We start from the raw sequence: 15,804 nt of genomic DNA on the forward strand, positions 1-15,804 counted from the left end.
TCTTTTTTCTCATGGCAATAACTACAGTTTTTATGCTGTAGAATAGGTCATTATATTCCCACTAACTCAAAAGCCCTCAAAGGGAAACCAGCACCTGCTTTCTGTAATAATACATAGAGACACTGTTATACATAGAACTTCTTCACTATAGTTTAAACTTATAAATAGAATAAGTCTGTGCTGACTTTAGCCTCCTACTACTCGTATCAAGACTTTGGTTAGTCAGAGTTGGACAGATGTAAATTCAGCAGTTTCTTACTGGCCTTTATGTAATCTTTCAGAAGCCACAACCATTCAAAGGACATAGTGTACATGCTTTCCTTCTAGAATTTGAGCAATTTCACCATATTTAAAGTCCATTAAAAAAAAAAAAACACCTTAGGAAGAGCCATGCTGCCAGGGAGTACTTGCAGCACTTTAGGTTAGTGTTATTAGATGCTGCATGTTACTGTCACACCAAAATCTTTACCAGTGTAGTGTGAATAAAATACTTTCTTTGCCAGGCACACACACTGTGTGCAGTGTAAATATTGGCAGATTCTACTTGTGCCTGAGAGATCAGTGATGCTGAAGAGGTGAGTCGGTAAAAATAAAGCAGCAATTTCTGTTCACAGATAACTTACACTAATTCATAAATTAGAAAAAAAAACTGCTCTGAGAAGGCTTTACACAGATAATACTCTTTATTGTAATATGGTTTTTTATGTGCTTCTCCTGTGATTTTTTTGTATGTATTCTATATTTTCATGCATGCCTGTCTTACCATTAAAAAAGGGTGAATGGGTGAGGAACCCCTCTTTCTTAAAAATTTATAACTGGTTCACTTGTGTCCTTCAATGAACCTGACAGCTTTGCTCAGTTGGGGGCAAGATAAAGATAGGAAACTAAGAGGTTATGGTGGACTGAGTTGCATGCCAAGAGAAAGCATTTCTCTTCACACACTGCTGGTACTACCCAGACATGTATTGACCACCCTGAACTTTGTTGTCATTTGTTAACCCAACAACTGTGAATGTGAAAATACTCCTTATAAAGGAATTTAGAGTCCACATCCATTTCTGGGTTTCATGTCCAGTGCTGACTGATGTCAGTGGAGAAGAGATAATTATTCACATGTTTCATGCCAGTTAGAGATTTTGCCTAATTGTATGCAAGTGTTGCAGAGCGTACTTATGGTAAAGACAGTATTTCCACTAGCCTCAGTGAAGGGTGGATACCAAAGCTCAGCACTTAACCAGCCTGGAGCTTTAAGTTGGCTCTTGGATCTGATATTTTCAAAACTTGGATATACATATGTGCTTCTGTTTTATTTATTGTACAATAAAACTTCATTCTAGTTAGATTTGGAAGTATTTTTTTATAGAAATGGGGATCTCATTAAAAAGAATTAAAAGTAAACTTTCTTTGATCTGTTTGTAGGGTGATGGGAGAATATCAGTCCAGTACATAACTGAGGAGTGCCTCAAGAAGTTGGACACAAAGCAGCAGACAAACACTCTGCTGAACATGGTTTGGAGAGATTCAGCCAGTGAAGAGGTCTTTACCCTGATGGCATCAATTTGCCACACACTAATGGTACAACACCGAATGATGGTGCCAAAAGTCAGGCAAGTAGAAATAAGAGTCATCTTGAGCTGTAGTGCATCTCAAATTTTCCTAGATAGACTTGTTTTAAATTCCTTGTGGAGTTTTTTTCTGTGTTTTCTTTTACAACTAGCTGAAATATATTAGAATTTCAGAATTTAAACAGTAATTCCAGGCAAACCAAAGAGTCTATTGTTTCTTACTTTTCTTGCTGTTCACTATGCCCTCTCAAGATTCTTGTAAGCATTTTATCTCTTCCCTTGCTCAGAGGCAGTGTTGAGTGTCATTCTAGCAGAAATGGGACTACCTTGTTTCTAAAACATTCAGTGCTCTGAATTCCCCAGTCTCTCTGGCTAGCTGAGCACTGAAACCGGCTTGTACACACCCTTCTTTAGTATATGCCAAAATCTCTTGCTACAAATCAAAATAATTCCTAACTATTGAAAATTGTTGGGTTTTGGGGAAGGTTTGGCGCCTGAGATGAAAATAAAGGACATGTTCATTTGTACAGTATTCTGTTACAAAGATTGCAAACCACAAATGTCAGAACAAGGGGAGAAGATTTTTGACCTTTTTATTATCAGACTGAGACCCATAAGTATGAACACTGTTCTTGTTCAAGTAGTTTGGAGTACCTATGTAGTTGCTGGTAGTAAAGTAAGTATTCAGGGAATGTTGTAAACATAATTCAAACTGCATTGTAAACAGTGATACAGAAAACTAATTAGGTGCTATCTTAGCCCAATGGTGTTTATAGCTGCTAGAGGAAGTAAGATGTCAGTGAAACTGTGATTGCTCGATTAGGGTAATTAGTTCTTTGTAGACTAATTGCATTAGAGCAGGATGTGAGACCTGAAGATCATAGCAGAGTTGAATTAGTCTGCCAGCTTTATTGTTGCAAGTAGTACATTGCCTTGGATAGTAATTACTGAGCTTAAATGCATCACTGCTTTGACTGGAGGCTTGCTGGTGAACTATGTGGAAAAGGGTGTTTAATGAATAAAGAAGTCACCCGACTTTAATTGTAGGAGTATGGCATCTATTTCCTCTGAGAAGCTCTGTTGGGTCTTTGCAATTATTTGTGATAACAAGCTGTTTACACATTGGATACATTCAGGAGTTATGAAAGTTCTACTTGGCATCTTCTAGTAGAAAATAATTTACAAATTGTGAATTTTGAATAGCTGAATTTTAGAAATGAGTAGTAGATACTAAGATTTCTGTCAGTGATACCAGTGCAATTACTTTAGTGGTCAAAATGAACTTAATTTACACAGATATTTGGTAAATTAAAGTAGACATTTAAGTACTAGTTCTGACTTAGAAGTCAGCTGTAGGTGCTGAGTTTGTCAGGGATCATCATTTCAGCAGCTGTCAGTCTTTTGTCCTATTCTCCATTTTAGATGTGGCCTAGGTTGCTACGTAGCTATTCTAAACATAATTTTTGCAGGACAGATGATGCTTATTTGTGGAATTTAAAAAGATAATTAAAAGACATTTTGTCATTAAGTTTCAGGTTTTTTTGTCTGGTGATTTTTTTTAATGCCCAAATAATTTTATCAAATTTAATGATAGTCATTTGAAAGATGCTGTACTTGCTTTGAAACTTTTACTTAATATCCAGAGTAAAGTGTATCTACTTAATAAAACCATGTAGAAATAGTTAAGCAAAAATAATTTATCTCAAATTATTTTTAATACATTCTGAGAGCTTAATAGTGCTCTTTTATTTTGTGCTTGAAATCATACTGGGTCAAATGGTTTAAAATAGGAGTTGTTAAAAAGACTTTATTTAATAGCATATGCATCTGTGATATAAAATAATGATAAAAACAGAAGCTTTAAATCTGAAAAATGGGATGATAAATAATTGTAAAACAGTAATAATTGAAAAAGTTTTTTCAATAGCAAGAAAATTGAGCCAAGATCAACGCAGGATTTTAAAGGGAGCAAATGACAAATATCTCAGTATTGTTTTAATAGTTCTGAGGTTTTTTTCCTTCTTGGACAAAGGTGAGAATTTCAGAATATAGACTTGTGTCACTCTGTTAAAGCTGAATGCTTTTTTTTCTTGAGGCTTCTTGGTACTTTTCTAATTCGACTGATGATGGTGATATTGTGTGATGTTAGGAGCACTGGTGTTGCTGAATCAACTTAGTATTTTTCTTGGTTTTGTAACAGACACTAAGACCAAAACAAGATGCCCACAAGTATAATGTAGTTTTGAAAGGAGCAAGCCTGTAAAGTTATTTTCTGATGCTGTAGACAGTGTGGTGGGATCCACAGGTAGATAACTGAAAAAACCACATTGCTTTGGGTTAGTTATCAGGAATTTTGATGAACTCTGAAATAATTCTGGAAATATGCAATCAAGCCAAATTAAAAAAGAACGTCACAATATAAGAAAAACCTGTAGAAAATACAAATACAAAAAACCTGTAGCTTGTGTTCAGTAACCCGGATTAGAGGTGTAAAATAAAAACCTGATTGTAAAGGAGCTATTAAGAGTTCTGCTTAAATCTTTTCATGATGAAGTTGATACATATTATTGAAAACAGTTAAAAAAAAGAAAGAGAACTTGTGTCTTGGACTGTAGTTCTTCTGGAGAGACTTGCAGGACTTTTTCATCAAACTGATCCTTTAAATAAGTAAATTCTATTTCTGTAAGATATTTTGGGGTGTAATTTAGTACCTTAGACTTCATTTTTATTTCAGCTGGGTGTTAAATGGTGGTGCTAGCTGTGCTGGTGCTGGGATGTCAGTCGCTGTCAGTGCCTGGCCGGTGCCCCCGAGTTCACTCCCCTTGGGTTAACAGCTGCACAGTCCCTGTTCCTCACTGCTGCTTAGTCACTGAAACTGCTCATCCTAGCCTGTGCTTCAGCATTGCTCGGCAAATGCCACTCTGCTGTGATGGGAGCAGCTGTGTTCATATGTGTGCTGAGATACCCAGGCTTTACCTGGGGCTGCTGGGGTGGTTCTTTAGGCAGCATTCTGACACTGCTGTGTTTTTCTTAAAGCCAACATCATTGCAAATGCAGTTTTAATCTTCTTTTTTTAAGCTTTGCTTTATGTTCATGGTCGAGTATAAGCAGAGGTAGAAGCGTAAAGCAGCCTAAAGATCAGGACAGTTCATTTAGCTATGGCTGTGCTGCTGTCTCATACCTGTGACACCTCACAGTTCAGCAGGGACAGAATCTGCTGCCCCAGCAGCAGTGACCTGTCGCAGGCTGTATGAGCTCCTCTCATTCTGCTGTGTTCTCTTCATTAACTTAAATGGTCTCAGTGGGAAACTGAGCCCAATTTATGACCTAGACTGAAAATCTTGCCTTTAACTAATTAACTTGTAGTGGTGCCTCAGCTAAATTAAGCTTAATGGGTCATTTAATCTGTCCCATTGCACGGGAGGAATTTGACACTTTTTTTAAACCAGAGGTGCCCAAAATGCTAATCTGGCAAGTAGACATAAATCATGTGGCCTTTGTGGACAATTAGATACCTAGAGAGAGAAACAAGGTTCTAAATAAATGATCGTTATGTACTTACTTTTGGGAACAGATAATTTAATTTGGTATGATTAAAATTGATACTTAACAGGAATCACTGAAGTGAATTTAACTCTATCACAGCCTGAGGTTTGAGGCAGTGTGTGTTTTTGCACTTGAAAAAAGTTTATCCTTTCTGGTAGCAGAGAATTGTTTGTTTCTTCCAAACAACTATGCTAAATCTTAATATTAGACTTTACAGAAAATCTATTAATGAATCCATTACAGAAAACATGTATAATGATCTCATAATAAAGAAGTTGGTGGCATTCAGTGAGATTTTCAGGAAAATGCAAAACCTCCAGATATGAGGAATTTAGACTTCAACTGCTTAGGTTGTTTTTAGAATAGTGCAAATATTGAAAATGAAACCCCTGAGTTAGATTTTATAAGTTTACATAGAAATCAAAATGTCTGTAATTTTTTTTATTTTCTAGTTCTTTTTCTGATTTTTTTTTTTGCTTTTTTTTTTTCTTTAAAGGAAAAAGTGGTCAAGACTATTTTATTTTGACACTCAAAACCTGATGTGTATATATATATATATTAGCTAATCTCTAAACTTTGTGGATTCATAAGGCTCTTTCCTCAGGATGTATGAGCCATCCCTGTACTCTTTTGCAGTTTATCAGGAATTTTTGCACTGTGTCATTTTAATGTAGCTCTACCTGGAAAGGCTGTTTTTAAACAGATGAACGTCTTTTATCTGCCAAGGAAAAAGATCAAATAAAGTAGATTTTGACCTATTTTGATTCTCAAAGGTTTTTTTTTTTACTTAGTTGATTTTTGCTTTTCACAGTGTGTTTTTTTTTTTTTTGTCAGTGTGAAACAAAAAATTGAAACTTTATTACAGCCAATTTTGTGTAGCTTTCCAAAGTCATCCTTGCATTTTGTGATGTGTTTCTTTTTTTGTATTTTTTGGTTACAGTTGTCATTTTCAACTTTGAAAGCCAGTTTCTGTACTTGGAGTGGGAAAGTAGCTGTTTTTTTCTGCCATCTTTACTTTTGCAATGGATTAAATTTCAGGTGAATCTAGCAATGCAGATCTGTTTTAATACATGGCCTAGTTCAGCATTCTCTGTTCAGTTTCCAGTTCTGTGTTTGTTTTCTGGTCACAGCACAGAAACTTTAGAATGGAAGCTTTAGAGCAGATGAGTTCATTTGCTTCATAGGTACAGTTATTTCATATTAATGAAACAGGCCATTGGTGCCATTTTCTACCTAATGTGCATTTTTGTACTTAGGCAGATTTTCAGGAAAGGGAAATGTGAAAGTTGAATTAATTCAGCATTTCTGGATCTGAGCCATGAAACAGCAGTTGCTACAATTGACTGCCTGAATCACGGATATGGAATAAAAATGGCTAAAACTTAGGCAAAGGTTATTATTATAAGCTCTTAAGGTTTGTCCTTTTTTCTCCTTCATTACTGCTGAATATTGCTAATATGAAAAAGTGAATTACATTATGATAGGTTCATTGTCCATAATGTTTGTTCATTTCTGCTCAAACTGTTACATAATTTCCAGGGATGACTGAGAAATTAACAAGTTTTTACGTGGAAGCTGCATGAGACCTGAAGGCAAGGTGCCAAATTACTTTTCATTTTAAATATGAGGCTGAAAACTGAAGGTCACCAAGGAAATTTCTTGTTTCAGAAACCAAGACATCTGTGCTATCTTTCATATATTTTAAACATTAAAATACAAATCCTTATTCTAAATTAGCTAGGTATGGTAAGGCTGTCCTTACATGTTAATGCGTAATTTTTGCCAAATGTCAAAATAATGTGACTTTAGAAGGGAATAGAATTCTCATGTATCAAATTCAGGTTGAATTTTTTCAAAAACCACATAGTTAAAGTAGAATTTAATATAACAGCAAAGCATATCTTAAGCTGGCATTACTGCAGTTTCTTCAAATTTGACTTGGACTTGGTAATGTTCCCAATGTGCAATTTCTTTGAAATAAGTAAAGCTCCCAACTCTTTTTAAATGTAATGATCTCTGCATTTAAAATTCAAAGAGGCACACTGCAAACTTAAGGCTGCTTGTTTCATTTCCCATTTTTCTGCATGGCCCCAGTCTATTTCCAGAACTCCCTGTACCTGTGAAACCATCCTTTGTGCTCAGTGAGGAGTTCTGCCTGCTTCCTGCTGCTGTATCCCAGCCCAGATGCTGTCTGTGCAGCTGGGTCTGGGGGATGCAGGTGAGCTGGGAGCCCGAGGAAGGGACCAGCTGTGGGCTCAGGATTGAGGCTCTGCTTTTGGGAAGGCAGCAGGAGGAGCAGCCAGCCAGGACTCAGGGGTCTTTGCAGAGGGTGTGTAGGTGTTCTTGTGTGGGAGTTAAACCATTCTCCAATGTTTTTAAGCCCTTATTGGTATTTTACTATTTTTCTCTAATGATTTGTGTGCTTCTTTTCCTTTTTGCCACCTGGCAAATTTTAATTTCCATGTGGTCCATGCTAAATACTTTGTTTTCTGGCAGCAGGTAGTCTCCCCTCCCTGTTCCCATTTCCCAGCCTCCTATCCCTTGTATGCCTGGTCACAGAGAATTTTGATGTTGCAATACTATTGGTCACTGAGAGCTGTCGATCCCAGTATTTATTTTACTTACTCCCTAATAGGAATCAGGAGACCTAGGAAAGTAGCATCTAGAAAAATTAACTGAATGCTATTCTTTGATACCTGCAAAAATGACTGTTTGGTCAGTGAAATCCAGTTTGGTTCCTAGAGGACATTGTTTCAAATGGTTACGTCTCATTTGTTGTTTCCTGCAAAGGGAAGAAATTATGCTAAGGATGACTTTTTAGTTTCAGGAAGCTTTTTATTTCTCATTTCTATAAAAAGTTTTTGATAGTGTAATCATGTGTGAAGTAATGTGGTTAAAGTCAGTCCTGTGTATAACTGGCTTGTAAAATTACACATTTACTTTTACAAACTAGTAAGAAATTTTCCAACCATAAACAATTTTCAGTCTGCAGATGGGTTAGTGTACATGTAGCAGTCCTGACATTGTTCCATTGATGTTCTATTTCTCTCTGTCAAGCTGAGTATATCAGTAAAATTGCTGTAGTTCTGACACAAATGAAGGTATTTTAATCTACCTTCTCCAAAAAATTGCTATGTTTGTTACTGTCAGAAGAACCACAGAATTGGCCTATTAATTACTTTGGTGTAGCTTTCTATATTAGAATTTAAAAGGTCCCAGATCATTAATTGAGTGTTATGTTATTTTTATTAATATATGTTTAATTCAGCAAAAGACTGGAAATGTGGGTTTATATTGTAGGGTTTGTTGCTGAGATAATGAAAACGGTTTTTTTGGTATAAGGTTTTATATACTCAGTTGTCAGTTTTTGGGGCTTTTACCATATTTGATCAGAATAAGATTTTTCATGTGGAAAAAGTAAATTTAAATTGCTTATTTCTGAGAAATGCTTGACTGGAAAGTTCTTATAGAAACGTTTTGTGAATTGTGAGTATTTTGGAAAACCCAATTAATTTAACTTCTTCTTGCAGGCTTCTTTATAGTTTAGCATTTAATGCCAGATTCCTGAGGCATCTTTGGTATTTGATATCTTCAATGACTACACGGATGATTACAGGGTATGTATTGTACCATTTCTGGAACTGATTGTTTGTTAAAATAGAACATACCTAGTAGAAAGGGAATGGGACAGTTAGAGGTATGGTTAACTCCTGTGATTTCATAAAACTGAGCCAAATCCTGGAAATCAGACAGAATAAAAAAAATACTTATTTAAAATGAGTTGTTTGTAGTTCTTGCAGTGCTTACAAGCATCAGTGTAACAAACACTGAAGCTCCAGGTGGTTCATCCCCAGTGTTGTGGGTTTTATCTCACATGCTCTGACTAGTCCAGAAATAGATGGTGGCAGAAGCACTTTCCTGGGAGCTGAGGCACTGGACCTACAGATGTGTTCAGTGCTGACATGCAGAGGATTATTCTTTTTGCTTTGAGTCTCCAAAGTATCTGCAGTCTGTATTAGTTAATTTGTCATGCAGACACTGAGGTACCAGGGACAAGAACTTATGAGGTTATTTTCCTTATTTTCCAGGAATTGGAAACAATAATTATTTAACTGAAAACACCATTGTTATATTGCTGTTGGAGCTACTACCACTTTCTTTTACTAGAATGCTGAAGGCAGTGCTATCATAGAGTATTTTATTAACCTTCTCTTTTACACTGCATTTTGTATTTTAAGGTCTATGGTGCCCCTCCTTCAAGTGATTTCAAGAGGCTCTCCAATGTCTTTAGAGGACTCCAGCCGAATTATCCCTCTCTTCTACCTTTTCAGTTCTTTGTTTAGTCACTCACTTATTTCTATTCATGATAATGAATTCTTTGGTGACCCAATAGAAGGTGAGTTTCAAACATGCTAAATAGCAGTACTTTGTAAAGTGTTTTTGTGTGAGGCTTGGGGGCTCCCTGGGCAATGATTTGCTGACATCTGGGAGGAAGGATCTTCTGGCCTGGCTTGCTGATGGTCCCCTGAGCACTCAGCTGTCAGCTGGCTCTTTTATGGTGATTGCACTTAGAAAAAAGAGAGAAAAATTAATGGTCTGCACCTTGGGAACCCTAGCTTTACACAGGGCCTGATATGGAAGTTCTTAATCATGATAACTTTTAATGATTTAGTGAAGAGAGTGAACTTATTCTGGACTGAACCTGTAGTTTAATGTGTAAATTTAACATAGCAAGAATGACAAAAGAGATCAAGGGGATATTGTAATTAAAATAATTGTGACCGTACACAATCCCAGGATTTGATCTCCTTTCTAAATGTTTATTCATTCTTTTTTTGGGTGATGTTTCTTTTCTCTACATTTAGATTATGTGTGTGAATGTTAAGGTTGAATGAAATAATTAGGGTTTTTAAAAGTCATTTAAGGAAACTTAAGCTTGTGTTTCATGTAGTTGTAGGTCAAAGACAATCATCAATGATGCCTTTTACACTAGAAGAGCTTGTAATACTCTCCCGCTGCCTTCGAGATGCGTGTCTAGGAATCATCAAGTTGGCTTACCCAGAAACCAAGCCAGAGGTTCGTGAGGAATATATTGCAGCCTTCCGAAGTGTTGGAGTAACTAAAAACACAGAAATGCAACAATGTATACAGACAGAACAGAAAAGGTGGATTCAGTTATTCAAGGTAAATTGTGTCAATTTTCAGAACATAGCTGAATAAAATTTTAATGATTCTGCTGAAGATATGAAATTAGATTTTTTTTTCCTGTAATTTTATTGCTGTTGCAGCAAGGAATATGGATTTGGGAAGATTGCTGTTTGGCATATATGCTAAACTTCAAGTAGTTTAATACTGATAACTATAAAAATTTTTTTTTCTTTCTGTCAACTCTTAATTTTCTTCTTGCTTGTCTTGTTTATAAAACAGTTACTGTGTAAAATATGGGGTTTAACTTGGACTCCCATTAACCAAGGTGCTTAAGCATGTTGTCATAACTTTGTATAGGTGTGAAATTCTAACAAAATCTAATGATTATCAGGTGCTTCTGTATTAGAGACTTCACCATACCAGTACCATGCTGTATTGGTTTTTTTTGTATTCTCCTAAAAACTGTTGGTGTTCCTCAGTTTGGGTTTGCTGGAATACTAAAGGGAAGGTGAATCTGGCTTAGCAAATATGAATTTAATATATGTTCTTTCTGGATATCTACCAGTGTTTTTCTGCTGGTTTTATCCGTGGCATCCTAGCTAAGACATGAGTTAAGAGAAGCTGAAAACGTTGGCAGAAAAAAACCCTGATATAACTGTTGCTGAAAAAAAGGAGTGCTTGACTTGTCATGAAAATTCTGCAGCAAACACATCTAGTCAGCTAAAATTGCTCATTAAAGAAGTGGGAGCAGAAGAAATGCATTTTCCAAATTGAATGCTAGATTTACAGTCTGTTTAATACTGGCGACCTCTCGCACACTAATGTTCAGTTCGAGTCATCAGCTGTCCCTTCAGGTCTTTTATCACTGCTTTTGTCAAGCTATCTATTTAATTGAAAGAAGTTAATTGAATGAAAATGATCAACTAAGCTTGTATTAATATTGCTAATGGAACTTTCTTCTTGGCCATGTTTGGAGAAAGATGTCATGCTAGACTTTAGGAAAGGCCCATTAAGGCTTGCACTTAACCTGATGGGCTAATTAAGGACTGCTTATTCATTCTACAAGTCTTAGGTAGCCTCTATCCAGCCTATTCTGCCTGATTTTACAACACATTTCACTTATGAGCATAAGCATTAATAGCAGTGAGAGTAACTGATAATGTTTTGATTGCATTGAATACAGTCCTAATGCACCACTGAATCTGTAATTTGCACAGATTGATCTAATATATGTTTGCACAATATAATTTAATTACTTGTCTTTAAATTGCCAAATAAACTTTTGATTTAAAGGTCACTAATGAAACCCCCAATATGTGTTTTTTTCTGAGAAAGATGTCAGACCAGGGGTATTTTTATACATACAGCTTGTATCATGCCTCCTTTTCGTTTGCTTTAGTTTGTTATGCTTAATCAGTCTTTGTGTAAGTTGGTGGATTTCACGCGAATTTGATCATATTTTGCAGTTCAGAGAGTTGTAAAGTTCTGAGTTACTTTGTCCCACTTTGTCAGTCTGAAATTAAACTTGCAGTGGAACTGTCAAAACTGGGTGTACGCTTACTATGTTAAGGAGCCAGGGTTGTCTTCCATCAGCTGAATTGTAAATATAGATCTTGAGGGTATCTGGAAGGCTCCAGTTCTACCCCAAAAAGAAGATAATAGCAAAGCTTCCCTTGTTTACTTCTGTAGAAGCATGTTTGTTGTTACAGATAAAATTTGAATGTGGCTAAAGTTAATGTCATCAGGAAGAATCCTTTGTATCGCTCTGAGTCTTTCCTGACAGCCACTTCAAAAAGTTGCTTCCTTTTGAAGCAGGCAGCAGTACCTTCTTCCAAATCATTAAAACAAAGCTAAAGTAGTTCATTGTAAATTCAAGTCGAAACTGCCTTTTCTTTCTTTTGCACTATGTCAAATATATCTATATAATCTATGGGATTTATCTTTGCTAAAGCTTTTGCAAGCTGCTGGTGGAAGGAAGCACATTCCTTCCTTATCATCTGTACTTTTAATTTCTCTTTCTTCTTTTAACTCCTCACTTCTTTTGCATATTTCCCATGTCTCTGGTGTCTAGTGAAATACATATGTGTATATATGAAGTGAATGAAATTATGTATGTAAAAACACATACATGCAAATACAGGCTTTACTTCTGCAAGGTAATGGTAAATCTGGTAACAGGGAGGCTGCTGGCAATGATGTGCATGTTTGCTAACAGATTGGAGGTCTTTGCTAAGATTTACATGTGCAAATGTCTTCATTTAACAGAATCCCCCATTTCTGGTTTGTAGAATGATGAGTAGTATAGTCAACTGTTACAGATTCCACAGAAAATCTTAAGTTATGAGTATAAGAAAATGGATTTTGTTAAACAAAAGAATTATTTCACTATCTTGAATTAATCCTGTGTAGTCAAGTTTCTAATTTTGCTGAATTTTAGTTTTAAATGCCACTTTCATTGGACACTTTATTGGAAAGAAATCCCCATTTTAATAATTTTTTATAGTAGTACATCTTCCCTTTCCATGGAATACATACTTATGAAATTTTTTACAAAGGAATGCTGAGTTGGGGTGGCAGCTGGGTTAGTGTTCTCAATACCAATGCATTCTGCAGGAGAAACTCCAATTTCACCTAATCTGATTCAGCCTCCTTTAAGGTTTCTTTAGCTGGTCGTAAAATACTGTATTTTCATGGCCTTCATGTGGATAGTCTCTTCTGATTTTATTTTTGTTTTTAAAAACATTTGCCTCACTTACAGTGATAATGGGACCAGAGAGCTTCAGTGATTCATGTAACCTGCACTGAATTTTATAAGGGCAAGGTGATGAAAATTCCCATGTAATCAGACAGTTCACTTAATAGCATTCTTTATTCTGTCTTGAATAAAGACATTACCTTAAAAACTGGATGTTAAAAGCTCTTTTGTGTAGCATCTAGACCCAGAATCCTTTAGAAGGCCCATTGAACTTTGTTACTGTTGACACCTGTCTATTAAGACTGTGTTTTAGCAAGATTATTTCTGTGAAAAACTCAGTGTACACTTTTTTTCGTACTCATTTTTCTGCTGCTGTACTTTGAAGTTGCCAAACAGATGGCTGTTCATTGTTGCAGTGCTAATGTCTTTTTAGCCTAGTAATTTACTATTGTATTGATTCCACTTAATTATGTTTTATGTAGTGGTGGGTGAACTTGATTCAGCTTTGGACAGAAGGCATGCAGCTGTGTATGGCAGTTCTGCTTGAGGTGGAGAATTTGTTAGCTTGGTTTCTTTACCTTTTTTTTTTTTCTTTTTTTTTTTTTTTCTCTGGATTGGAGGAAACTTCCTGGAAAAACACTAAGATTGCAAAGACACCATGAGAACAATTTTTTCTCAGCCATTTCAGTTTTGCTAGGAAGAGAAAAGAACAATATATACATACCTAATATTAATATACATTGTGTGTATACTTGATTTGGTGTTATTTTCTTTAAATAAGTAGTTTAATGTTGATAATGATTTGTTTGGGCTTCCTTGAACTGGAGTGCAGCACTCCAGGTGTGCAGTACTGCTAAATCCTGTGTAGTCCTGGTTCCTAGATTTTGGAATGAGACATTAATTAGCCAAGCTTTTTGATGTCTTGCAAGTGAGCCATGATTACTTAATTTCATTCCAAGGTATTTAAGTGTAACAGCAAGTTTTTGTGAGTTAAAAATAAGTGGCAATTTTATATGTTACTGATTTTTTTAAAAAAGCTTTTGCTTTGTGAATTATGTAATTCCATTCACAATGCTTAATGTATACTGAATGTATGTGTTTCTGACCCCTAGGTAATCACAAACTTAGTGAAAATGTTGAAATCTAGGGATACAAGGAGAAATTTCTGTCCACCAAATCACTGGCTTTCAGAACAAGAAAACATTAAAGCAGATAAGGTAAGAGTCATATCCTTTTCCACAATGCCCCACAGGTGCCAAAATTTCAGTGGTAAAGTCTTTGATTCCTGACAGTATTGGTGATGTTGATGTTGCACAGATTGTATGGTTTAAACTGCAGAATAATGTTGCTTTTCTCTAATGTAAGAGTCTTGCATCTGTTAAGAAACTTGGATGTTAAAGCACATTTCCAATCCATAAAGGTGAATTTGGCCTACAATGCAAGAGTGTAAATAATTGGCATTTATAGCAGAGGAGAAAGGGAAATCTGGTAGCACTTATTTGTATCTTCTCATAGTAAGAATGCTAAATGAAAGAATTGCTCTATAATGGGGAAGATTTTCTTCCAGAATTCAGGAGCATTTTCTGTACTTACCTCACCTAGAAATGACTTTTTTTTTCCTAAGAGCTTTTGAAAAAAATGACATTGATCTCAAAAAGCATGTATGTGTGTGCAAAAAGAAAAGCTAATACCTGCTGTGGACTAGATTATTTTGAATCATGACACATGCTCAGTACAAAACAAACAGAATATTTGATATCTCAAAATTCAAAGTCGGCTTGTCTAGTGTCCTAAATACCAAAACTGAATGTAACGTCGTGTGGTATTTTTGAATACAGGGAATTTATATTGTACTGTTGTTAATTGTGCAGCTCTCCCGTAAGGCACAAGTGTAAGGAGGGATCAGCAGAAATGAAGATGTCTCAAGCTGCATCAAGGGAAATATAGGTTGGATATTAGGAAAAAGTTTTTTACAGAAAGGGTAAAGGCCTGCCTGGGTAGGTGATGGAGTCACCATCCCTGGATGTGTTTAACAAAGCCTGGATGTGGCGCTGGGTGTCAGGGCTTAGTTGAGGTGTTGGGGCTGGATTGGACTCAGTGATCTTTAAGGTCTTTCCAACCTGGTCATTCTGTGAATTAAGGCGTTCAGACACACTCCTGCATGTGACAGCTCTGTGTATTTAGTATGCAGCGGTAAATTATAATGTGTAATTAGTCCTGTTTAACTGTGAAATCCTGTTAATTTGTGAGGTCACACAGCTGTATGTGCCATCAGCCAGACACGTCTGGAGAGTCAGGAGGATGGGGAGAATAGGACCACTGCAGTCCACTCTGGATGGTAAGACACTGTCCATGCAATTCCAGCTGTGCTAAGTCAAAATAAGAGATTGCCTTATGCAAAGAAATCTGTCTTTTCTAGAATGCAGTTGAGTATTTTGTAGTAAAATCTTGCTAACCAAAAGCAAGACAATATTTCATAATTTTGGTTGAGATAATTTAAAAAATTGTGTACTTGTATGCATGTGTGTAAATCTTTATAATAAGTAATGTTATTTAATTTAATAATTTCCCTGCTCAAGCTTCCCCTGGCATTGATGAGGGGAAATGATGAGGTGGAGAAATGATGTGTTTTTAAAATAATGTATTAATATATATAAAAGGCAGTTGCATAGAACAGAAAATTAATACAGTTGCAGGAGATGTAAAGCCTTGAGATTTTGCTTTTACTGTATACTATAAAGAAACATTTTTGTTATGTGTTAAACTGTAACAAACAGCCTTTGTATGGTAAATACGAATTCCTGTTTATAAATATTGTGTCTAATTAGATAAGGCAGAAATGTAAACCTC

General features: G+C 35.9%; 1 protein-coding gene across 2 annotated transcripts in view; it reads left to right on the forward strand.

Annotated features, from left to right (window-relative positions):
• UBE3C (ubiquitin protein ligase E3C) overlaps positions 1 to 15,804 on the forward strand; it is a 70,701-nt gene that overhangs the window by 20,413 nt on the left and 34,484 nt on the right. Inside the window, exons 10-15 of one of the 2 annotated variants that reach the window (XM_059839703.1) lie at positions 1,420 to 1,607; positions 8,642 to 8,728; positions 9,350 to 9,507; positions 10,063 to 10,295; positions 14,067 to 14,171; positions 15,205 to 15,292. In XM_059839703.1, coding sequence (XP_059695686.1) covers positions 1,420 to 1,607; positions 8,642 to 8,728; positions 9,350 to 9,507; positions 10,063 to 10,295; positions 14,067 to 14,171; positions 15,205 to 15,292 — 859 coding nt within the window. The remainder of the gene's footprint in view (positions 1 to 1,419; positions 1,608 to 8,641; positions 8,729 to 9,349; positions 9,508 to 10,062; positions 10,296 to 14,066; positions 14,172 to 15,204; positions 15,293 to 15,804) is intronic. The other variant, XM_059839708.1, reaches the window with a different exon arrangement.

The sequence above is a fragment of the Haemorhous mexicanus genome, chromosome 1 (genome assembly GCF_027477595.1).
Source record: "Haemorhous mexicanus isolate bHaeMex1 chromosome 1, bHaeMex1.pri, whole genome shotgun sequence".
Taxonomy (NCBI): Eukaryota; Metazoa; Chordata; class Aves; order Passeriformes; family Fringillidae; genus Haemorhous; species Haemorhous mexicanus.